Genomic DNA, 25,430 nt, shown 5'->3' with positions numbered 1-25,430 from the left:
AATTCTCCAGCTGCTCAAATGCCCTGCTGACTCAAGATGGGTCACAGCTTTTGGAAGAGGCCTCAATAACAGTGAAAAGCTTTGGAAAAGTTGAAACCTCCAAAATTAGCCATGCTGATGTTAGACAGCATCAGGGAGGGCTGAGCTGATCTGCCACCTTGTGAAGTTTCAGAGGAAGTGAGACTGAGGGAGAGGAAAAGCCTTTGGAGAACAAAAAAGCCCTGAACTGAGCAGCACTCAATGTGATGAAACCCATCCCACAGCTCAGTGCTGGCACAAAGCCAGGCTGCTGGGCTGTGCAGTGCAGGGATGCTGCTGCAGAGCTCCATTCCCAGGGAGCTGCAGCCTGGAGCCAGCAGGACAGCGGCCCCTGAACCCGGTGTGTTCACCTGCACGGGTCACCTGCTGCTTCCCAAGCCTCTGTGCTCTCTGCCCTGCAAGCAAGAAAGGGATCATTCACCAGTTAAACAGGAGGAAAAGGCTCTGCCTGACTGCTGCAATTGGTACCTGCTGGCCTGAATTGGTACCCCAGGTCCTAACCAGGCTCCTGTGCTTCCACACAGCAGAGTGCGGATGAATGTAACAGGCACCCTGAAGGGAGGATCATGGAAGGGTCAGGGAGGATCATGAGGAGCCATTTGTGGGACAGGAGCAGCTCCAAAGCTCTCTTTCAGCTCTCAGAGATGTGGGAAACACGTTACCTGCTCTGCATTACTCCTCAAACTCAGAAATATTTATGAAGAAGCTTTTGCTCATCACGGTTGTTCTCCCTTGGGGAGATGTGCTGAAGTTTGTGTGCACTGGCCTGTGAGAGTGCTAGTTCAAGGTTCACTATCATCACGATTGTGTCTTGTAGAGAAGGGCTGGGTTAGGGGGTTTTGGAGGGGAGGGAGGAGTTCCTGCATTCCAGCTGGGAAGCCAGGTTCCTTTGCAGAACACGAGGAGCCTGGGCAGTGCTGAAATTCAAGCAGGCATTGTATTGCTGTTCCCCACCTGGTTCTTGGTGTGACTTTAAAATACCAGAAGTGACTTTATGATCCAATGACACTGCTGTAAACCACTTTGCTGCAAGAGAAGCTGAAAGCCAAATCCTGTGTCGGTGTCACTTGGTGTAAAACAGCATTTTTTACTCTGATTTACTCCAGCTGAGGATCTGACCTGCTGGTACCTCTGGGTGGCTCAGAGGCACACTGCAGGAGGCTGGGGTGTTTAGCATGGTCAGGGCTCTGAAAGGATTAGAGAGGCTTTGCTTTGGCTGCTCCAGAAGGTTGGGGTTGTGAGGCATGTCTGTGTGAGAAGAGTGGCAGACACTGTCTTCATGTATTTCTCATTTGATGAATGTTTAATGCTTCTTTATTGGAGCCTACACATATGTAGAGTAGAGGTCTTTAAGAAGGGGTTGACTTATTTCAAATAATTTATGTCTGAGCTGCTCCTTTTACATGAAATGCAGACTTTACAGAGCAAAGAGACTGAAATGAAAATATGAATTAAAGATTAGAGCTAAGCAAGTCTGAGAACACTTGGAATTAAGAAAGGTGCTTACAAGTTTTCTCCTCCTGCTTCCTTTTCTTCCCTCCACCTTTCCTACATCTCCATCCCCTCTCCTTTGGCAGGGTGCTGCATTCCAGGGCAGCCTTCTGTCCCTCCCACAGGGCACAGCTGGGTGAAGGACAGCAGGGCAGTCATTTCAACCTGGCTGTTACTGTGTGGCCATACACTGCCCCAGCCTGTCACTTGTCAACTCACCCATCCCTTTGGCTGGAGACACTAACAGGGGGTTGAAGGTGTGTTTCTCTTCATCTCTCTTCCTGATTTGCTGGTGAAGTGCCTCACCTGAACAGAACAAAAAGGAGAGCATTTTGCCAGAGGGACCCTCAATTTGCAGCACAGCCAGGTGGGGGTGCAAGGACACCGTGTGCGGGTGGCAGTGGCGCTGCTGTGTGACAGGGGTGGCGCTGTGCTGCCTGAGGGAGGTTCCTGTAGCACAGGGAGGGGCTGGCACAGTGCCAGCCATCACATAACTCCTGTTGCACAGGTGCTCTGCTGCCCACAAACATCAGCATCCATCACTCCCCCCTTGGCCCACCCTCGCTCCCAGCTGCCTTGCTTGCCTTTGCACAGGTGCCTTCAGTGTCAATGCAAGCCCAGCACCAGGGCACCACAACTGCAGCAATGGCTGCAAAAGAGCTTGGCTGGTGCAGGGCTTCCTTTCTTGCTCTCCTTGTTCGTGTTTTCTGCAGTGTTGGTCGGAATTGCTGCCCAAGACTGAAGAGCTTAGGCTTGGTCACGAGCAAATAAAATCCTGGTGGGAATGAGGAGAGGATGTTGCTTTCTTTGCTGTGGCTGGTGGGGTTGGCCTGGGTCAGTTCTTTGCAGCTCTGGCCATGTTGATGCAGCTCAAGGACAGAGGAGTCACCCATGGGACCCTATGAGCATTTGTAATGGGAGGTGAACTCCAGGATGTCCATATTCCACTTGTGCCCACTTCTGGAATCATAATCCCCTCAAGGAACTCACTGAGGAGTTCAAAGGAGTCATTACAGACCAGTACCACCATTGATGCAAACTGGTGTAACTCATTTTACATCAACTAAGCACAATCTGTCCCAGTTACAAATGTTTTGTGCCAGGTAGTGCTGGTAGGGAAGCAGTTTGTTAGAATAAATGGAGCAGGAGCTGATGCTCCAAAGAGAGGAGTGCTGGTGTCCTGCCCAAGGATCTGTTGGGAGCAGTGGATCTGCATGAGGAAGAGCACACAAAGTTCTCCCCAGGCTGTCAAAGTTCTGACATTTTCACTGCAGCTGCCTGAAAGTATTTGAAGAAGATGGGAATATGTTGGTCAGAAAATGCTGACTCACTGAAACCTCCCTGGGAAAAGGGCCAATTACAGCAAACTCGCTGTTTGTACCTCAGAAAGGTTTGGGAAAAAAACTGGAAGTGATGAGATGCCCCATTTAATACTTTCAGAACAAACTCCCTCAAACCTGGGAGGATAAAAGGGGTGATATGGTTTCAGATGTAGATCTTTATTTTATACTTTGGAATATTTCAATGGAAAAGACAGAAACAAAGGGACGTTTTGTCCTATTATTTCAGACAGCCTGCTCTGGTTTTTACTGAAAGCAGAAAGTGTTTGCACCTTTGACTTTCCCTCCCCAGGTGAGTGGGAGAGGAATAGGAGAAAAACTCTGTCTGATGGGAAATGTCCTTCCTGCTTGGCTCTCCCTCTCATCTGGGTAAGTAACCAGGTCCAGGATCGATGGGAGCTGACAAGGAAAATGGAAAGGGACAATTTACAAAGGGCTGGAGTGACAGGACAAGGGGGAATGGCTTCCCACTGACAGAGTTTAGACAACTGGGAGGAATTCTTCCCTGAGGATGGTGAGGCCCTGGCACAGAGTGCCCAGAGAAGCTGTGGCTGCCCCTGCATCCCTGGAAGCTCTCACCAGGTACAGAAAGGGCTACAACACCCAGGCCATGACTGCTCCCCCTTAACAACTGCCTGTGCTACAAGGAAAGCAGCAAGAGGGAATTTCTGGTTACTTTTCAAGCTGTGCCAAACAAAAAAGAAATGTTTTATTACAGGCAACGTCAAACTGTAATTATTAGATTGGAAATTAAATGGGAAACTGTGTTAAAGAATGAAAACCTGCCCACAACTGTAATGATCAGATACATTTGCTGGTTTTGTACAGAAACCACTTTTTGTCTTGGCCACATCAAGCCCCCCCAGAGAGTAAATATGCTGTGATCCAGTCCCTGAGGCTGCTCTAAACCAGCCTGGCTGCCTTGCTCCAAGGGAAACATCCAGGTTTTGTGTGCTGAGGATCTGCCCCCACTCTCATTCACACTAGCAGCTGGAGAGTGAAGGTTTCACATGCAGAAAAATAATCAGGGCCAGTTCCTGGGCCTGCATAGGCCCCTCCTTGGACAGCTTCACCCACACTTGAGAGACACCCCTGCCCAAATGGTTGTCTGGGTTTCCTAGTTGGGTCAACCCCTGAAATAAAGGTGCCTGCTTTTCTTTACAGATTTAGCCTAACTCCTGTCTATGGATCCAAAGGCTAGAGGGGAGCTGCTGAGACAGGAGTGGCCTCCACAGAAGGCATTACAAGCCCCCAGCAAAGAACACCCAGGACTTTCCTTGCTCCCCTATTGTGTGCACAGTGGTTTTGTAGCTTGCACTGCCCCTTCTCCTGTGCTTGTTTTCTCCCTCTCAGGGGAGTGCTGCCTGTTCTCTCCCTCTTCTTGTGCCCAAGCTCCTCTTGTAACCAAGGGTTAAAGTAGCCACAGATGAGAGGAGATGAGAGGAGAGCATCAGCTAATTAAGAGCAGTGCTTGACAGGTTCCTGTGGGATGCTGACAGGCACCATGACTGCCAGGACAAGCTGTGCCCAACAAGCCCTGCTCTTCCACCCATGGATGCACCAGCCTTCCAAAGCAAACATGAGCCTGCTCAACATGAAAGGTTTTACCTTGTGCATGCCACAGGCCAGATGTGCACATTCAATTATCCTGGTGCTAAGGCTCAGTTGAAGAGTGAGGTTGTGTGAAAGCTTCTCCTTGCTGGAACAGGGCCTGTCAGATGTGATGGTGAGGCTCAAGGTGCATCACAAAGATGTGTGCCTGACTGAGGTCTGGGCTTTCTAGACACAATGAGCCCTGGCACAGGAAGTGTTGGCACAGGGAAGTCATGGGCTCATTCAATGTTGGCTCCAAGGTGGGGCCAACCCAAAGGTTCTCATCACTGTGTGCATTCATAGGGCACAGCTGTGGGGGTCAGCAAGACAGCATTGACTTTCTCTTTTCCACTAATCTGTTGGGCAAAAATAATTAAATACAATCCCCCACATAAGCTCATCATGTCTCAAACTTCACCAGGGGGTGAGGTGGGAGCAGCAGTGGGGCTGGCACTGCTGGCAGGCCTGGCACCTGGCAGCACACAGTAGGAATCCTGGCAGATGCCATGGGCACTGCCCCCCAGCAGTGTGTCCCACCTGCTGCAGTGTCTCCTTGTGCACACAGGAATCCTGACAGATGCCATGGGCACTGCCCCCAGCAGTGTGTCCCACGTGCTGCAGTGTGTCCCACCTGCTGCAGTGTCTCCTTGTGCAGTTCACCCCATGGTGGCTGAGTTTCTGCATCTCTCAGCTGAAATCAGCTGCTGCATTGAGGAGTTTGGCAGTGCACCCAGGAGGGGATCTCTGGGGCAGGAGAACATCTCACTCTTGGACATCAGCACCCAGAAATCATCACAGAAGAGTTTGGGTAAGAAAGGGCCTTGAAGATCATCCAGTTCCATCCACACTGCTGCTTTGAATTACAGCAGGCAGGCAGTCCCTGTGTCAGGGATGACATTTTCCTTCTTTTAGTGTCTCCATCTGTGCCAGACATGTATTTGTGCCCCTCATGCCATCCTGCCCCTAATGTTTCACAAGACCTGTCCTAAGTTTTCTCCAAAAATTTGCCAGCTGAGAAATAAATAAAGACAAGAGAGTTTGTTCTCTGAGTTTGGCACTTCATGGCCCAGGGAGGAAGGATGCAAAGGAAGAGTCAGGGAGGGGATCTGGCTCAGAGGGCCTGGGGCAATGCTGTCTTCAAGACAAGCATTTCCTGGCTTTCTTCTGGGGCTAAAACTGAGACAGAAAGAAACCCCAGCATAACTTCTGCCATTGGCAGGTTCTTCTCTTCCAATGGCTATGTTTGCAGAGTGCTTTGCTTTGCTCTTTGGGGCAATTTTGGCTACTGCTGCCATATGTACAAGGAACATCTGGAAATCTGCTCCCAGCTTTAGCAAGTGCTAACAGGGACCAGTTTGTATGATTCCAGTTGTGTTCACTGGGCCCATGTTTGTTAGCTGCCTGCAGCAGCTCCACCTTGAGCACACTTGGGCTCCCCCTTGTACCCCAAGAAGGCAAGATCTGGGTCCTACCCTGTGTCAGGGCATCACAAAGCCTTCCAGCCTCCCCAGGAACTCCCACCCTCTTGTAGTTGCAGGGTTTGGAGTGGTTCTGGCTTTTGGGGTGTTTGTTTTCCCATCTTTTTTTACTTCTTGTGGCTGTTGAGCTCAGCTTTTGTTTTATGTGTTCAGGAGTACAGGAGTGTGTTTCATTTTCCAGATTAGAAAATGCTCAGAGGTATAATCAGGTCCTTCCACAGTATTTAATTATCCATAATTAAAGGCATCTACACAAAGCAGCAGATTTTCAAAGACTATTCCTGTGTTACATTGCTAATGAATTAAGTAATTAATTGGCATTGAAAAAATACAATAGGAAACATCAATCTTTTAAAGTAAAGCATTTTTCAGGGGTTTTATAAAATCATTAACTCATATCAGGTCAGGAGCTGTTCTAATGTCTAAATCCCTCTTCTGGCTTTAAAAAAATTTCTAAGGCACAGAATGAACGCAGGAAAAACAAGGCAGGGAATACTAGCTGAAGAGTGTGGGAATACTCCCCATTTGGGGAATTTTTGGGTGTCATTGTCCCTCACTTTGCCAGCCTGTCCCACAGTTCCTTCCCTCTGCCAATAAGGTGAACCAGTTCCCATCACACTTGAGAAGGCAGTTTTCAGCCTCAAGCCTTCCTGTTGCTGCAAGTCAAATCCATTTTCCTGCTGGATGTAGTTTGAATAACCTGCATCCCCTCATGAGCCCCCACTGCCTCTGTGCCTCAGTTTGCCCAGTGCACTTCCCTGTGCCAGGGGAAGGTGGGAGGAGAGGGGTTGTGAGCTGTTCAAATGCTGTGGTGCCACTGAGACCAGAGGGTGAGCAAGAATTTCATCTGGGAATGAATAAAAACAGACTGCAGAGAAGGGCAACAAAGCATTTGGGAGGTTTGGGCAGGAGGGATGCAGAACCACGTGTAGGCAGCATCATTTTCCCACAGCCTTTCATCATTGCCAGCTGGTACCTCACAGAACTGTCCTGTCCCAGCACATCAGCACAGCCTCACCCTGCAGGGAACAAAGGCCCTCGTGCACTGTGGTGTTCTGTGGGGACACCCAGGGTTATGAGCAAAGGACCTTCCTTCTTTCACTGGGTGATGTCATTAAATGCAGCTGTTCCCATGCAAAACCAGCACTGCTCATTTCATTTCTGTCACCAGCCAGACTCTTTCTGAACCACCAGAAAGCACCCTGGAAATATCATGGACACCATTCAATTCCGTGGAACAGCACAGGAAGGGCAAAACCTGGGACAAAACATGGATTACAGCTCTTCTGCAGCTGCTGGAGAAAGCAGGGCAGGTGCCAGCAGAAGTGTTTAGGGGCCTGTTTATTCCAGAAGCACCAACCTCTGTTTGTGTCTTCTGTCCATCAGACCAAGGTGTGCCCGTCCTTGCAGTGCTTTGGTCTCCCCATGTGAGTCCTCAAGATCCATCCACCAATCCTGCCCTGCCCCTTCCATTCCCTGCTGCTCCTGTTTCCTCAGGAGATGCAGATTTTGGCACAGCAGTGCCAATTCCTGTCTCTCTACCACCAGCCTTAATGGCTGGGGTGGGCTCAGGGAAGATGTTCTCCTGATTTTCTTTTCCTGTGCCACAGGCAAGTAATTAACTTCCCCACATAAACGAAGAAATACTGTTTCTGCCATTGTGGTTATTCTGTTTCTACAAGGAATCAATCATTTGTGTGGATTTGCATAGAAATGGAGCTTTGCCACTGCAGCCCATCCTAAATTTATAGGGATGAAAACAGGCAGATCCAAAGGCTGATGCTGTTAAACACCCCCCAGGAGATCCATCCTTTGACTGGAAGGGGAACCTTTGCTGACTGACTTTAACTTTTACCATTAAATTCCCCTTTCATGTGGGTCGTAGCTGGCTGTGGCCATCATTTCTGTGTCCATCATCACAGAGGCCAGGAGGCTGGGAATAGTGGAGGCCAGGGAGATGGGCGTGGTGGTGAAGGCAGCAGGAGATGGGTTCTGCTCAAAGTCAGCAGCAGAAAACTCAACAACTCAAACATGAGCCAAGAGCAGGAAGAAATGGTTTCCACAGGAGCTCCTCCCTTACATGGAAAGTTTTATCTTTGCTCTGAACTCCCATTTCTAACACAACTCCACATTTAAAACCATCCAAAAAACCAGGTAGGGAATGCAGGTGGGACCGTGCTGGTGCCCTCAAGGCATCACACCCATGCCATGGTGGCAGAAAGGCCTGAGGGCATTTTTCCATCAGTTGAGCCCATCCCACAGGGCTCTGGGCTGCAGTGCTGCTGTTTGCAGACAGGAGCTGGGGGCTGATCCCCACGTGTGGTTCCCCAGAGCTCAGGAAAGCCCCATTGCCCTGGCAGGGCCCTTGTGCCCACAGGCACCGATGGGCACTGCAGCAGGGCCTGGTGCTGGGCTGGCTTTGCAGCACGCTCCACCTCTAAAGGAACAACTCAGATGAATGTGTAGCAGTCTTGGTTCTGCCCTACATTTTTTTTTGCTCCCATTTGATACAAAATGAGCACAGTCAAAGTTTCCATTTCATTTATGACTGATCTGAAAAAATCCCCTCACCCCATAAAACATCGCACAGCTGTAGTGACCAAGTTAGATTCAATTCTGGCTTTATATTGAGTTGACATGAAGCCAGCTCTCTTCCATACATCATCTGTGATTGCAGTTAAGCATGAAATACTGTTTTAATTCTTACACCAAATGTGGGATTTTTTTTTCTGAAGAAAAAAAGACATAAAAATGTTAAAGTGGCCCATAAAAATCATTATATTTTCACACAAAGCGCAACCAAGAGGCAAATAAGTTGGCTAAAATCTCACGAGACCCAGGGAAAAAGTCCTGCTTGTTATTCTTTTGTTGTTAACCTTTGCCTTTGAGTGGACATGTCTGGGCAGGGTTCCACAGGCCTGGTGCTTTGGCATCCAGGGGCTATCCGGGCCCTTATTTCCCTACACCAGGGTGTCCTCCCATGCCTGCAGGGACCAAGAGCTGCAGCTGCCTGTGCGAGCTGACAGTGTCCCAGTGTCCCAGAGCACTGCAGGGTGAGCATGCATCCTTGGATGAGTTTGCTTCTCTGCATCCCAGTTCCTTCCTTGGGCAATACTGGCTGCAAGGGCACAGTCCTGGGCCTGAGCCCGTTCCATGGCACACATTGTTCTGTGGCTGCTCCTGGCACCTGAGCCAGGGAGGTGAAGGAAGCACAAACACTACAGCACATTATGCATGCTTTTTTATATTTTTTTCTTCACCTGATGCAATAGTTTAATGGTAGTTCTATTAATTAATTTCTTTTCAATTAATCTATTTGATACCAGCTCAAAAAACTCACCTCACCTTTTAACGTTTGAAGCATTAAAAGAATGAATGTACCTTCAGTGCTGTTGGAATTCATTTTGGGAAGTACTCATTTAGACAAATTTTTGAAAGCCTGCTACTTACCTGAAAGGTTAAAATTACCTCAGAGTAGCTTTCACAGCTGCAATCTACCTGTATTTTAAAAAGAAATCTATGCTATTTTCCCAAAACTTTATGCTGTCTGCAAAAAGGTTTCTAAGAGCTAATGCTGTTTGTTTGCTCAGGTAAATGCTGAAACACAGCTTTCTCCTTTAATAGGTGGTTACTGCTGCCTTTGAGGTGTTACAGTTTTCCTCCTCCAGCCCAGAGTGGGCACAGTAAAACCTGGTGCAGAAAATCTGCTTTGGATGCACAGTTTGTCCCTATGTAATGCTGGGCCCTTTGCCTTTGCAGTTTTTTTACAATTTTTCAGTGCTGATCAAGGTATTTGCACACACAGATCCTTTTAAAATGAGGAGGAATTTGGTATGTAAATCCCATAGGTGGCTTTGAAAATACCAACCTGCATTTTTACACTAAAAGGAGGGGGGAAAGCCCTGGATTTACAGATGGGTCTGAAACACTGGGAGTTGCTCTTGTGCTGTCTGGGAGCTGATCCACGTGCTGGCTCCTCCAGCCAGGTCACTTCAAGGCTGTGTGAGTGAGCAGAGTGAATAAAGGGTTATGAGTTTGATACCTGTTAATTCCCACTGCAGCAATGCCTAACCCTGCTGGCCAGCAGTCCCTAACCCACAGCTGGGTTAGAAACCCAGGCAAATGGGCAGCCTGGGGCTGCAGGGAGCTCAAAGTGCACTTGGATATGCTCCCAGCTCTGATTTTGGTGCCCTTGGGATCAGAAACAGAGGGGCTGGGTGCACAGGGCTGGGGGAAATGTCCATATGGGGAGGCAGATACCATTACCTAAAGCAGTGGGAAATGTACAGCATGCATTATTTTCTTTGGTGTGCCCAGATATGAGCTTTGCTCCACCATCTCCATGCTGCCTTCCCCGAGTGAGCTGTGCCAAAGGTCTGACCCAGAGCTCTGCTGCCCAGGGAAGGGAGGGTTGGACATGACCAGAAGCCATCAGACACTGGAAGTGTGGCTGCTCCATCCCTGGAAGTGTCCAAGGACAGGTTGGATGGGGCTTGGAGCAGCCTGGTCCAGCAGAAGCTCTCCCTGCCCAGGGCAGAGGGAGGTGGACGAGCTTTAAGGTCCTTTTCTACCCAAACCATTCTGGGATTCTGTGCTCAGTCTTGGCTTGGTCCCCTGTTGTCCAGCCCACCCCACAAGCACAGAAAGTGAAGAGTGGGGTGAGGCTCCCCCATTTTCAGCTGCTGCAGTTGTCTGTGGAAGGGACACTGTCCCATCTGTCTGGTGAGGGATGGTGTCCAGCTGTCTGCAGAGCCGGGATCCGTGAGGGCGCACACGGACGTCACCGCTGCCAAACAGAGGGGTTTTAAATTGCACCCATAGATCTTCCCTGCACCAAACCAGCCCTGCTGCACTACTCAGTGATGCCTCAAGTTATGTCTCCACATCAAATTAAGTGACTGTGCTATCAATAAGGAGGAGTAATGCCGTGTGTTCCCTTCTGGATGTCTCCCTGTCCCTCACGTTTGCTGCTGCTGATTAAGACGGATAAGGAGCCATCAGTATTTCTCTAACTGCAGTGCAAAGGCCTAAATCAGTCTCTGTCACTGGTGCCAGCTCACAATTTAGGGAATTCAAGTAAGGCCCTGCATCCATTAGACTGCAAGGCAGCAGAGACTTGGGATTGTCTGAGCACAGCCTGGATGATGTGACCCTCTCAGTGTGCAGAGAGCCAGGAGGGAATGAGGTCCCTGTCCCACTGGGCTGGCTGGGAGCTGCTGCTGTGTTGTATTTTCCTAATTGTGTGGCTGCATGGCTGGCAAAAATCAGTGGAACAGCTCTCATTGACCTGAACTGAGCTTTTCACCTCCCCCTCGCCTTCTTAATGCATTCCTTCTAAAGATGGAGGGCTGCTTGGACTGAGCAACTTGGATTTCATTTGGACAAGGATGCTGCAGAGATATATATATATTTTAATGCAGAGATTAAATAACTTTTAGGCATCTTCAGGCACCCAGTAATGTGAATTATGGCTGGAAAAATCTCTCCTGTAAATAGGCAGTACTTGAGAAGGGCTGTTAACATTGACTTCTGAGCAGTGCAAAATGCAGGCAGGATGGAGAAGAGCTGCAGATGAGCTTCAGAGGAGTGGAATTCTTTGGGGCAGTGGTGCACATGACTGAAAGCTCCTGGACATCTAGAAGGCACCAGCAGATGACTCCAGGAGGTGTCAGCCAGAGCTGGTGGCTGGGCAGGGTGGCAGGGGAAGAGTGAACCTCCCATGCTGGGGTCACCTCAAGGAAGAGACCCTTGTTACTACAGATGGGAGCCACCCAGGACAAGGGGGAATGGGGTTAAACTGACAGAGGCCAAGGCTTTGTTTTGGTACTTGAAAATATCAACAGCAAGCCAAAAAAGGGGGAACAGAGCAATTCCTGAGCTTTTGGAAGGGTGCTGGAGCCACCACTGGCCACTGGAGGGAAGGAGGTTTAATTTGTGGCACTCAGGCTGGCATGGATTGGCAGATTCAGTTCTCAGTGCCTCCTGCAAATGGAGCAGCATACAGATTTTATTGAAGGGGCAGCTGAAGCAGTGATGCAGTCTGTGCACCACAGGAGAGCTCACTGCTGCCTGAGAAGCAGCTTCCAGGCTTGGTGGGGATGGGGACACTCACCTGAAGCAGCCCCATTGGCAGCCCTGCAGGAGTCTCTGTGGTGGTTGGGTGGTTGGGTGATGATGGACTTTGAGTCCAGGGGGTTCTTTTCTCCTGGTGTTTGTACTGGGAGAAGCTGTGTCCTTTGCAGCCTGGGGAACGTGGACACCTCCTGCCACCACTGAGGAGTGGCAGACGTGGGTCAGAGCCAGGGGTTCCTGGGGTGGGAACTCACTGCCCCACATCCTGGGATCATGGCAGCCTCAGGCTTCAGCCATGCTCCCAGCCAGACCTCCAGCTCTGGCCTCCTTCTAACACAAGAAAGCTCAAGGGTTGTTTTCTATGGGTGGGGCTCTCAGCTGCCCCTGCAGAGTGTCACCAAATTTAATTTTCAGCAGGGCAGAGCTCAGCAGCACCAGCTGATTTCTTTATGTCTCACCTCCTGCTTCTCCTGCTGCCTCCTTTCCCCAGGGAGATGGGCCTGGCACTCTGCATAGCAGAGTGAAAACAGGACTTCTTCCCTCCCCAGCTCCTTAATTAAAGCCACAAATTGAGCTCTTTTCTTGCAATCTGAAGTGATCACATAAATAGCATTGCCAGAGCTACATGAACATTTGAAAAGATCCTGCAGGATCAGCAGAGAGGAGTGGTGTTATCCTTCAGAAATGGCAGCCATCATTAAAAACAAGATGATGGTTTTCTTTTCCTTCTGAGCACAGAGTTCAGCCCAGACATGGAAAAGTCCCAGGATGCAGGCTCAGGCAATTTCTTGTCTCTGTGACAGAGCCTGGGGATTCTGTTGTGTTTTTCCTCTTTTTCTGTTGGGGATCCACGAGCATCCTTGTGTGGATTCCAAGTGGCATCCTCATTTGGACCCTGTTTCAGTCCCAGACACCAGTGCTGGAGACTGCATGGTTTGTGGTGTGGGGTGGTCATGGTGAAGCCTGGGAGAGGCCTGTTTTTATGGAAACATGCAGAGGAAAATCTGCCTTCCCACTGGGAAGACACCTGGCCATGCTCAGCAGAAACACCTCCCCAGGCAGAACACACTGCCAGCAGCAAAGCCCCATTCCCAGTTGTGCTCATGGTGGAGCTCCAAAAGCAAAATCACTGAGCCTCATTCAGCTGAGTGAGTGTCCAGGGGGATGTTCCAGGATGTCTCCATTCCTGAACACTGTCAGGAAACAGCACAGCTTTGCACTTATCCCTTGCAGCTTCAATAGTGGGGCACACCACTTGGGAGCCTGAGGGATGGCTGCTGAATCGAGCTGCTGTTTAGCAGCTGTCTTAACTGGGCAGATAAGCACAGCCATCAGCACCTCTCTCCCTCCTTGATGGAATCCATTGACTGAATGAGCTAAATTCTCCTGGAGTCAGCTTTAATGTTTCCTAAAGGCATGGGGAGGGGCTCAGAGTGGCAGGAGACATGTTTTATTGAGGGGAAGCCTCTGCTCTTGCTGGAATCAGAGGCTGCACAATGAGATGTTCTGGTGGAGACAGTGAGCTGTGTCTGGGGCAAGATGCTATTCAGGGCACATCTGAATATCACAGTTGGCCTGAAGTGATCCGTGCTTGCTGTTTGATTAACATTTGATTTCCTTTTATTGCTTCTCTGCACACACAGAGCTAAATCAGAGCTGCTGAGAGCCACAGGCAGAGCTGCTGAGTTCAGTAAAACCCATCTGAGGAGTCCCAGGGAGCTGGGGGGACCCTGCTGATCTCACAGAGTGGCTCCAAGGCATCAGCTCGTGGTGTTGGAGAGAGCCTGGCCCTGAATCCCCTCTGGAACAGGGCTGCAGGGTCATCACCCAAGTACTGGTCTTCAGCAGATGGTTGCAGAATTTTCCATCATTCTCCCCAAACCACAAACCAAATATGATTTTTTTTACATCTCTCCCATCAAACCAGCATCTCAATGTCCCTAATACATCTCCATAAAAATCTTCACAGCTGTTCTAGCAAACAGCCTGGAGTGCTGCTGGCTTTTATGAGTATTAACCATGTTAAGCAAAGCAAATCTCACTATTACACTGTCTGTGGGAGCAGCAAACCTCTCCCATCAGTCTCCCTGAGCAAGGAAAAGGGTGATTGGTGTCCTGTTATCATCACAGTCATGGTTTAAGATGCTTTTGCCAAGAGCAGGACAAGAGCCCTTGCCCCAAGCAGCTTCTTGTTCCTGCTGCTATTATCCTAAGTAACCTGATGTTCTTGACATGTCATCAAATATTTCTGAGCAGTGTTCTCCTCTGAATGACAATTAAAAAACCCATGCTGCTGTTCTGTGTCATTCCTTGGGGGTTTGGCAGACCCTGCTCTCATCCAGCTCCTCCAAGCAGCCACGGTGGGAAAAGCTCAGGCCAGTCCTCAGCAGTGCTGGGTTGGGGCCCTGAGCTTTGGAAATGTTGGGAGGGAAAAAGAATATTAGAGAATTTAAAACAGTCTGTTGAGCTCTACTGCACAAAAAAAGAAAAAAAAACAAAAAACAACTATGGCACAGCCATGCAGATCCCCAGGTGCTGGAGGTTATCTCCACCAGTAGCTGCCAGCTCTATAAATCCCAACCTTTCTGGAAAACTCCCTGGTGACTTCTGCTCCTGCCAAGCAGCATTTGCTGTGCCATGGCACATTTGCACCTGAATTCCAGCAGGGCTCCCTCTCTGAGTGCCTCTTCCTCACACCTTCACTGCAGGTGCAATGCTCACTGCATCCCAGTTTGGACAAACAGGACCCAGTTTTGCATGGGAAGGTGGGAGAAGTTAAATGGGGGAGAAAAAACAAGCAGAGGGGGAGAGGCTGGCTGGTAGTGATTGTGCTGGAAAACTGGATTTCAGGCAGTGGGAATTGAAGTTCAATTATCACACATGCAGTGTGGAAATTTTGCCTTCTGTCAGAAATCCATGTTTCTGTAGGGATGGGGGATAGCAGTGGCAGAGGGAGGATGCAGTAAAGCTCTGTCCAGCTCACTGGGTGAGCAAAAGAAACCATTTCACTCAGGCAATGCAGAAGGGGCTATTTTGGGAGGGCTGGGAAAGAAAAGGCCCAGAGCAGTGGCAGTGCTGGCCCAAATTAAAAGTACTAAAGTCTGTCTGGGGAGAGGCAGAACTTCCCACAGGAGGACAGATGTCAGCAGAGCCCTGGGTCATGTTTTCCTCCATTTTGCTAAAAGCCAAGAAGAAAACAAACCCAATTGCTGTGATTTTCCCCTCAGTTCAGCCTCTGGCTGCAGCTCCCTGGGCTGCAGTGCTGCAGTGCTGCTGCAGTGGGGCTGGTGTGGCAGTGCCTGGGATTTACCCACCACAGCTGTCATTCTCCCCCTTTGGGATGGGGGCAGTATCCCAAGGATCTTCTGTGAGACAGAGAGATGTTTGGCAGGTCCTTCCAGGCTCAACAGGGATCAGAGGGGCAGATCTTTAGTGTTCAATTAGAGGGGCAGATCATTAGTGTTTAATTACTGAGGAGCAGATCATTAGTGTTCAATTACAGATTTGCAGAGTTGCCCCATGTCCCCAGAGTAAGGGATCCCCTCTCCAGTGGGACCTCAGAGGTGCAGGTGATGTTTTAGCACATCCCCCTCATCCATCTCCTCTTTGCTTCAGTGTCTGCTTTCAGCTCCTCCCTGTCCTGGGGCATTAATGAATGGTATTTATTAATTATTTTATTTCCATATGACCTGCTGGGGAAGCTCAGGAGGGAGAAGAGACCTGGGGCTGCTGGGAGGAGAAAGGGCAGCCAAGGAATGGACAGATAAGCAGGATGAAGGAAAAATAACCTTTTCCCAGTTGGCAGCACCCATCAGCCAGTCCCAACCCCATCACCCTTGGCTGACCATGGTCCCTGCACCACTGGGGTGCCAGAGTCCCATGAGGGAGGTGTTGGGACCCCAAAGCCTGTCTGGGAGGCAAAGCTGACTCACCTGAGTGAGCAAACACAGAATGGGCTGGCAGGGCTGTAAATCCAGACAAAGCTGTGTCTGGAGCCATGTGTGGGTGTGCAGGCAGCACTGGCCTCTCAAATGAGTTGCTTAGCAGGCAGGGCAACAAGAGGGAAGATGATCTTCCCCTTTCCTTGCCACCTGAGTCTCCAGGAGCTTTTTTGTTTATATTACAATGAAAAGGAGGGTTTTATGCTGTGAAAGTGAGAGCAGGCCATGTTTGCAGGGGCCTTTAATGAAGGCAGGAGGGTGTTGAAAGACACTGAGGCACCCTGAACTGTCTGGCTAAGCCCAGCCCTGCCAGACTCGTGGCCTGTTCAACAAAGGGCCCTGAGGAGCACCTCACTGACCCAGGGCACCCATGAGCAGCTCTCTGGCACCCTGGCACTGGGCTGGCTGCAGCTCAGCCTGTTTCCAGCCTTGTAAGGGACCCCAGTTCCCTTTCCCAGCCTTAAGGAACAACTTGCCCATAACTCCATGTCTGTACACGCTGTCACCTTTGGAATGCACCTCATGCACTGGAGACATGGGTTAAAACTGGTGGCCAGTCAAGGGGTGACATTTCAGAGCAGCACTTGAGCCACAAAACACTTTTCAAATGTCTTTATGCTTCCTCCATGCCACCAGTGTGACTGCCTTGAATTTTCTGTGTGGCTCTGACATTAATTCCTGGCACCAAGTAGTGAAGGAATAAGAGGGGAAGAAAGATCTTGCAGAGGGAGAGATGGGCAGTGGATATTTGTGGGGCTTTTATGAGGAGGAGGAGGAAAGGGCTTTAAGATTCCTTCCTACCCAACCATTCTGTGACTGGGAAATAAGATCCTTGCTGACTTGCTGCTCAGCTTTGATATTGTGTTATAAAGAATAAAAAATAAATTAAAAAATACCCAAAGCAATAATAAGCAGATTAAAGGAATTACTCTTGAGGAGAATAACCAAGATTTTATCAGAAAGCTAATTGGAGAGGTGATGTAAGACATAATTTTTGGTTAATAGCTCCAAGCTGGTGGATGTCCTTGGGGTTACCTGGTGTTGGAGCATGGCTGCCAATGGCCCTAGGGGATGGATTGGCTCTGGTCCCTGCAGCTCCTTGCAGCTTTACCACACTGGAGCAGGGAAGGCTGGGCTGTGTCCTCATGGTCTTGTCCATCCTGCAGCCAAAATTTGAGAAAGAGGTACTAAATTAGTGGTCAGCCAAGCAGAAAAAGCTGATTGCCAATGCCATTTGCTCTAGAAACAGAGAGGAAAGTTTTGAGGCCTTCATTTTCCCCTTTAGTGCCTGAGTGCAACCAAAAAATGAGAAGGAATTGCTGTGGGTCCAGGGCTGGGCACTGAGCAAGGTGAGAGCATTGCTGCAGACATGAGCAGTGCTGGTGGCATGGCCAGAGCACAGCAAGGGGCTGGCACTGGGTCCCTGCCTGTGCCAGGCTCAGGGCAGAGCACTGCCCCATGCAAACACAGAGTATTTATCCTGTCCCCCACAGATCCCTGCCTGTGCCAGGCTCAGGGCAGTCCTGCCCCCATCCAAACACAGAGTATTTATCCTGTTCCCCCACAGATCCCTGCCTGTGCCAGGCTCAGGGCAGAGCACTGCCCCATGCAAACACAGAGTATTTATCCTGTCCCCCACAGATCCCTGCCTGTGCCAGGCTCAGGGCAGTCCTGCCCCATGCAAACACAGAGTATTTATCCTGTTCCCCCACAGATCCCTGCCTGTGCCAGGCTCAGGGCAGAGCACTGCCCCATGCAAACACAGAGTATTTATCCTGTTCCCCTGGGAACCCTGCCTGTGCCAGGCTCAGGGCAGAGCACTGCCCCATGCAAACACAGAGTATTTATCCTGTTCCCCTGGGATCCCTGCCTGTGCCAGGCTCAGGGCAGAGTGCTGCCCCATCCAAACACAGAGTATTTATCCTGTTCCCCCACAGATCCCTGCCTGTGCCAGGCTCAGGGCAGAGCACTGCCCCATGCAAACACAGAGTATTTATCCTGTTCCCTGTGGATCCCTGCCTGTCCCAGGCTCAGGGCAGAGCACTGCCCCATCCAAACACAGAGTATTTATCCTGTTCCCTCACAGATCCCTGCCTGTGCCAGGCTCAGGGCAGAGCACTGCCCCATGCAAACACAGAGTATTTATCCTGTTCCCTCACAGATCCCTGCCTGTGCCAGGCTCAGGGCAGTCCTGCCCCATCCAAACACAGAGTATTTATCCTGTTCCCCTGGGAACCCTGCCTGTCCCAGGCTCAGGGCAGTCCTGCCCCATGCAAACACAGAGTATTTATCCTGTCCCCCCTGTTTGTTTCCACAGGTCCCAACTGCTTTGCGGGCACCACCATCATTCCCGCGGGCATCGAGGTGAAGGTGGACGACTGCAACATCTGCCACTGCCACAACGGGGACTGGTGGAAGCCAGCACAGTGCTCCAAGCGCGAGTGCCAGGGCAAGCAGGCTCTGTAGCAGCCCCTGGCCAACAGCCTGCTCACAGTGATGGTGATGATGGTGATGATGAAGGAATGGCCTCGATGCTGCCCACGTGCCCGACCTCCTGCCAGCTGCGAGCCCTGCGCGGGTGCCGCACGAACAGAGCTGGGTCCCTGTGGGGCAGGGTGTCCCCGTGTCCCCTGCAGCTCCTGTCCCTCTGTACACACTCTGTTCCCAGGTGTCTGCTCTGCTGTGGGAGTCACTGGAGCTGGCAGGGGAGGACAGCAGGAAAACAGCCCACACACGTTCCTGGCCTGGCAAGGCACCGATGGAGTCACTGCTCTCACTTCCTGCAGTGTGGATCCTGGGGTTTTTCACAGTTATTTATTTGAAGGTTTTTTTGCTATTGTGAATTTTTTTTTAAGTCTCTTCCTAAGCTGGGATCATCGGGACAATACAGCTACGAGTGGAGCAAGAGGCGGAGCATTTGGATTGTGTCTGTAAGTGCAGGGGGCACTAAGGACAGCAGGGAGGTAGAAATTACAAAGGATGGGGGGTTTAAAAAAATCCCAACCGGAATGTAACCTGCAGCAGGACTGAGGTAGATGCACAGGTATAGACTGGACAGCCATGACACAAAGCTGTATCTGTGTAACACTTTCTCCACTGAGTGGGGACAATAAAGTTGAAGACACCTACACAGTCAATGTGACCTTGATGGGAGCAGGGCCCACAGCAGCTGCATGGGCAGGCTGGGGCAGCCATCCAAGTGCTCCATGAAAGCAAAATCTTACGTGGCTTGTATGTGTGATTCTTGGCTCGGGCATCAGTGGTGGAGCAGAGGGAAGAGGGCCCAGTCTGTGCCTGGTTCCTGAGCTGAGCACGTGCTCACCTGCCTTGTCCCATCCCCAGGCTGTTCTCACTGGAGCCAAGGGCAGAGTTCCATTGCCTTCAGTGAGAGCAGGTGACAATGAACATATGGGATCACCCCACTCTGGAGGTGCCCAGGAACGTCCCATGGCTGTGGCAGCACTAAACTGGCTCACTGGCAGGTGAGACCCTTTGCTGCAGAGGGAGGGAGCTGCCCTGGCACTCCCTGGGAGCACCCACACAGCTGGGGACAGAGCCAGCAGGGCAGGCCTGGGCTCCTGTGAGGGCTGCCCCTCCACAGCAGCTGCTTTCTGTGCCTGCCTGCCAGGAGCACAGCTCCCCAGCAGCCAAGGGATTCCAGCACTGGTACCTCCTCCTTTCTCAGGCTGCAGCTCCCAGGCAATACTGTGAAAGAAAGGCCACCAATGTCACCTCCCTGCCTGCCTGGCCAGGCGAGCACAGGGGCCTTTCCCATCTCTGTCCACGCTCGGTTCCCTGCTTTTTGGTCAGTGCCATCCATGGGGGTGGTGCTCATTTTGTTCAGTTCAGGCTCCAGTCCAGCAACTGCTCCCAGTGATGGCAGCAAATCCTCCCCACAGCATCCTCACCCAAGCAGATCAGCACATCAGGCTCACTCCATACACACTAATTAATGCCTTTATACTTCCATTTCTCCCCCATTTTGGTGTTTCCCTGGAGGGCAGGGGTGGGAGGAGCTCTCAGCACAGCAGTGCTGTCCTGTGGCTGAGCACTGGCTCCCTGCAGGCCCAGCTGGTACCATTCCAGACATCATCACCACATCTCTCTGTAAGCTGTTGCCTGTCAATGACTATCCAGTTTCAAAACTTACAAACAATAGTGTGCCTGAAACTAGTGAGAAAAAAAAAATCTGTACAAATGGGAGGGAGGGGTCCTAGAAACAATATTTGATGTGTAAAAGACTATATTATTAAAAAATTATTTTGTTAAATATAAAGTGTGTGAACCAGCAAAACAACCCCAAAATTACATATTTGTGGTGTATTTTACTCAGCTGATCATCAGCTCCTCAAGCTCCCAATTCCCCATCTCACCCCTTGCTCCAGTCCCTGCCTCTTCCCAGTGTTGGTGAGTGCAGCTGGGGTGGGAAGAGCACATGAGAAGCCTGGAAGTAGCCATGAGAATGCCATGGATGGGATGGGTTGCTCAGGGGGTGTCTCAGCAGTAACTCACTGAAAGTTTTGCTTTGCCAAACCAGGATTCCCATTTGTGGAGCTGCCATGGACCAACACGGCTCCCAGGCTCTCACTTCAACCTCCATCTGCTTTTTTATTACTTTTACTGGTGCCATTTTATATTTGATACCATTTCCTGAACATGGAAATTTGCTTTCAGTTCACAAACTCCTTTTGGTACCTCCAGATGCATCATTATTTACACTGATTAGTAGTTACTCTAATTAATTACAGCCTAATTACTGTAGTTAATGTTTGTACAGTGCTTGGAACAAGTACAGCACTATACGTGCCACATATTATTATTTTCTTCATTATTAATTAAGCACCATCTCCATTCCATGCTGTGCTACTTCATTATTTCCCAAGGAGTCACAGTAGCACCCTTGTTCCCACCCAGGAGTCCTTTGGTCCCAGCTGCCAGGGGGATGCTGCACTGCTGGGTTGGCATGGGAAGAGCAGGGGGATTGCTAAGGAACAGGGGAATGCTCAGGATTTTGCCCTTCACTCTGTGGGAAAGCATGGGAAGAGGCAGCAGATGGAGGGGGACCCCTTGCCCCAAGGAGCCCACACAGGGAGCAGGAGCATGCTCTGGGTCACAGGAGGGAAAGCCCTGCAGATCCATCATGGAAGTGTCTGCAAGGCTCTGTGGCTCAGGCTGTAGAAGGGAAAGTGATTTTCCAAATCCAGCAGTGTCAGACAGTCCCACTGAGGGATCCCACAGGGAGAAGGGAAAAGCACTGATCATTTTCTAGGAAACCTTGCACTGTTTATGTGGAAGAGTTGCCAGTCACAGGTGGGCAGTGTCCCCACAGCACTGGGGTGCCAGTAGCCCCAAAAACCATTGCCAGGGTGGAACCAGAACTGAATTCCCATCAGGCACTCTCCAGATACACCACAGAATGTCATTCTCACCCAATCTCCTCCTTTTTTTTTTTTTTTTCAGTGTTGTAGTTCATTTCTTTCTTTAATTAATCACAGCTCTGGGCCAGCCAGAGCCATTAACTACTCTTCTCATTTAGACCTTTCAGAGATGCAGCTGCAGATGCAATTTAATTTGTTGACCCGTGATCGATAGCAATTAATACCATCTCTTTAATCTTGTTGAAAGGTTCATCTTGGGCTTCCAGAGGCTGCCAGCTGAAGGGAAAGGTGCCTGGTACATGTGTTATCAGATGGGAGAGCACAACCCCCTCTGTGGGCACCACCCTGCCCGTGCCCCCAGGCTGACACTCCTGAAAATACATCAGGTGTTTGTGGGAGATGGAGGAGAGAAGGTGGATAAAGGTGAGGGAAGATACTGAGGGGTGAAGAAGAGCAGAGGGCTTGGTAGGGCAGAAAGTAGGGGAAGGTAGAGGTGATGGGTTGGAAAAATGAGGGGAGATAGCAACGGTACAGCCTAGCAGATGTGGCTGGAACAGGGAGCCAAAAGGACTCAAACTGGAGCAAAAGAGCAGGTCAGAGAGTGGACAGCTCAGAGGCAACACCTGCAGCAGGAGCTGTGTGAATTTTAACAACAGTGAATTTTGCAGAAGAAACAGACCCAGAGTCAGGAAAAGTCCTACCTTAGGGTTCTCACACATCTTGCTGATGTGATGCCATTTGTGCCCCCCAAATGCAGCAGCTGTGTACAGTTCCCTCCTCCTTCTCCTAGCAGTGGGGAAGCCCATCCCAGGAGCATCACCTTTCCCTGTCCTCATTAATATGCCATTAGTCAAGATTGTTTTATAATTACAGAATTATTTCCTGCACACCCCAGGGGAGTGACTCAGCTCCGGAGCACCGCAGGGCAATGTCCTTCTCCCCCAGGAAGCTGCAAAGCACACTCCAGACCAGGCTGAGCCTGGGAAAATCCCCACCTTTGGGGACTCTCCCCCCTACCAGGGCTCCTGAGGCAGCAGCACACCATGGCTCCAGTGGCACACACTGAGCTGAGTGCCCTGGTGACCATCCCTGGAGAACAGACCCACTGCAGCAACCCCTGTGCAGCCACAGCTCTGCTGGAGGTAAAAGCAAAGAGCAAATCCCACATTCCAGCACAGCAAGAGCAATAAAGTGTTTCTGTTTGGTGCTTGTTAAAGGGGAAAGAGGGCCCATGTGGATACAGGGCAAATGAATGCCCTTTACACAGCAAAAGGACATGGGTTTGCAACAGCAAGTCAATAGAGAAAATGAAAAATTTATCAAGAATCCAGCTTCCTTGTGGTGTGGAAGCTCAGCTTTTAAAACACAGGGGATGGAAGGCATGGAAAGGAATTGCCTGTATTTATATATTTAGGATCATAGAATGAGTTGGGTTGGAACCTTTCAAGGGCCATCTAACATACCACATGGACTATTAAATGGTATATAGACCATATGGTAAATTATATACCATAACATACCATTTGTACTTGCAGATAGATTACCTTTTTTATTTTTTTTTTAAGAGAAATTATCTTTTTACATGACTAAGTCCAGTACCTAAAAAAGCTCTGCTCTCAGAAGATGCCAGCTTGCTCAGCCCCACACAGACAAAGGGATAATTACACACTAGGAAATTGGAAGGAAAGACAGAACCCAACACAAAAGCTAAGTCAGGCTCCTTTGGGATGGCACAGAACAAGATGGTGCCCCTGCCTGTTGTCATCTTATTGCAAAACTCCCATACCTTCTGGGTGATTTCTCATGGACATCTCCTCACAGCACTGATTCCTTCTCCACAGCACAGCCAACAATCTCCATGCCCTCCTCACCCACCCTTCTACAGCACTCATCATTACTGGACACAGCTGGGGCCTGTTCCTGATCTCTGGTGATCAGCACAGCTGCAGCTCCTCAGGGCTGGATTACCTTCTGCACTGTTCTCTTGCATCCTCTCCCCCCCCACCTGCCAGCACTGACTGCTCCTGTCCCTGAGGGCAGGTGATGGTGGCACCCATCTGCAGAGATGGCCTCATCTTCTGGACAGACAGACAGCTGGGTCTTATCCATGGCTGCTCCACACAAAGCCTCTCCTTTCTCAGGAGTTCACGTCCTCTGACTGTGCTGGCTCCCCTGGAGCCACTATTTCACAGAATCAGGAATGGTGTGGGTTGGAAGGGACCTCAGAAATCATCCCATTCCACCCCCTGCCATGGGCAGGGACACCTTCCACTATCCCAAGCTGCTCCAAGACCTGACCAACCTGGCCTTGGGCACTTCCAGGACCCAGGGGCAGCCACAGCTTCTCTGGGCACCCTGTGCCAGGGCCTCACCACCCTCACAGAGAAGAGATATCTGCATTTAATTAATTATTTCAATTAGTTACCTGCATCCCTGTGAGCTGGGAGCTGATATTTTCTTGGCACTGGGCTTCCCACAAAAGAAGGCAATGGTGTGGGTATGGCAGCCCCAAGTGATGCCCTCTGACAGTTTCAGGGCATCCTTCCCAATCCTCAGCTCATGGAGCAGCCCTGGAGCTGTGCCTGACCTTTTCTGCACAGCACCCCATGCTGGTGGCCCAAGCAGCCAGGTGACAGGAGCCTTTCTGGTGTTGGCATCAGATACAGGAGATGGGATCTGGGGAAAGGAGGAGAGAGGCAGAGCAAGTGTGAGCTATCAGACTTGTTTCAGTGGGACAAAGCAGGGTCTCAGTAATAATTAATGCCTCCATTAAAGATCCTCATTTAGACTGTAAGGCATCTGGCACTGCAAGGAGACACTGAAGGTACTTTTGGTCATTAAACACACACAATGTTCCATGCTGCTTGTCCTGACAATGATAACCCATGAGAGCTTGAAGAGAAACCAGCAGCCCATTGTCCCTCCCAGGCTGCACAGGGATTATCCTGTTACCCATCTGGATTGTCTCTGCAGGGATTCAGTGGTGCCTTGGCTCTGTGTCTGGACAAACAGCCAAATCCAAGCCTAGGGAGTTTGGGAAAAAATCTTGTGATTTGGAAATCTGGAAGGCAAACCTCCAAGGAAGCAGGTGAAAAAGGGGGCTCACCAGGCTTTAAATTGCCTTTCCAAACAAGGTGTGATGATCACAGACTCACAGAATAGTTTGGGTTGGAAGAGACCTTTAAAGTCCATCCAATCCAACCCCCTGCAATGAGCAGGGACACCTCCCATCAGCCCAAGCTGCTCACAGCTCCACCCAACCTGGCCTTGAATGTTTCCAGGGATGGAGCAGCCACCACCTCTGGGCAGCCTGTGCCAGGGCCTAACACCCTCACTGCAGAAACCATCTTCCTTACATCCAGTATAAAGTGTAAAACCATCACCCCTTGTGCAACAGGGGAGCTGATGAGTGCACCCTGCAGACAGGAGCAGCCCACCAGCACCAGGCTCTGTCTTTTGCAGCCTCAGGTCCTACCTGGAGGACTTTGGGGATGGCTGAAACAAGGCCCAGGGTGAGGAGTTCAGCTGGTGTGCTGAAAAGTGTGGCCTGGAGTGTTTGTACCATCCCCAACACTGCCACCAAGATCTTGGCTAATAAACATCAGTTTGGTTTTAAGAGACAGGGAGCAATGGTCACTGCTCTTTTCATTACTTACCTGACTTGTGGCTGCACCCTCTGCCTTGCCCACACAGTTCTCTGGACTTCCTAGGGCCCAACTCTCTTCCTACAACTTGGCTGTGTTTGCCTTTTCTCTCTTTTTATTTTTTTTCCAAAGGACAAAAGCTTTGGGAAAGGGAAGAGATAAAAATGTGAGGAAGTTGCTCTGCTGCAAATAACCCACTCCCATACAGGCTGAAAGGCTCGTTTTGCAGTCCATTAAGCTCAAGTTAATGCAGGTAGAGCATGTCTGGCAACGAGAGGATGGTAAAGGTTCTGGGGTTTAATTTTCCTCAGATGGAAAATCCTATACATTGCTGGCTGCTGTGGGCACTTGTGCAGCCCAGCAAACAGGCCCCACAGGAAGCATGAGGCCAAGGTTAAAGCACTCCTAAGTCAAGATACTGTGATACCCAAAGAAGCAATTTCCCATTGTAGTG

The 25,430-nt window shown here is 50.2% G+C and overlaps 1 protein-coding gene across 1 annotated transcript in view; it reads left to right on the top strand.

Moving 5' to 3' along the window:
- VWC2L (von Willebrand factor C domain containing 2 like) overlaps positions 1–20,188 on the top strand; it is a 46,369-nt gene extending 26,181 nt beyond the window's left edge. The window contains exon 4 of the mRNA XM_058027991.1: positions 18,272–20,188. Coding sequence (XP_057883974.1) covers positions 18,272–18,420 — 149 coding nt within the window. The 3' untranslated portion in view covers positions 18,421–20,188. The remainder of the gene's footprint in view (positions 1–18,271) is intronic.
- The last annotated feature ends 5,242 nt before the right edge of the window (positions 20,189–25,430 follow it).

This window comes from Melospiza georgiana, chromosome 7 (genome assembly GCF_028018845.1).
Source record: "Melospiza georgiana isolate bMelGeo1 chromosome 7, bMelGeo1.pri, whole genome shotgun sequence".
In the NCBI taxonomy this organism is placed as follows: domain Eukaryota; kingdom Metazoa; phylum Chordata; class Aves; order Passeriformes; family Passerellidae; genus Melospiza; species Melospiza georgiana.
The sequence above is the reverse complement of the archived record's forward strand: the minus strand, read 5'-3'. Positions and strand labels throughout refer to the sequence as shown.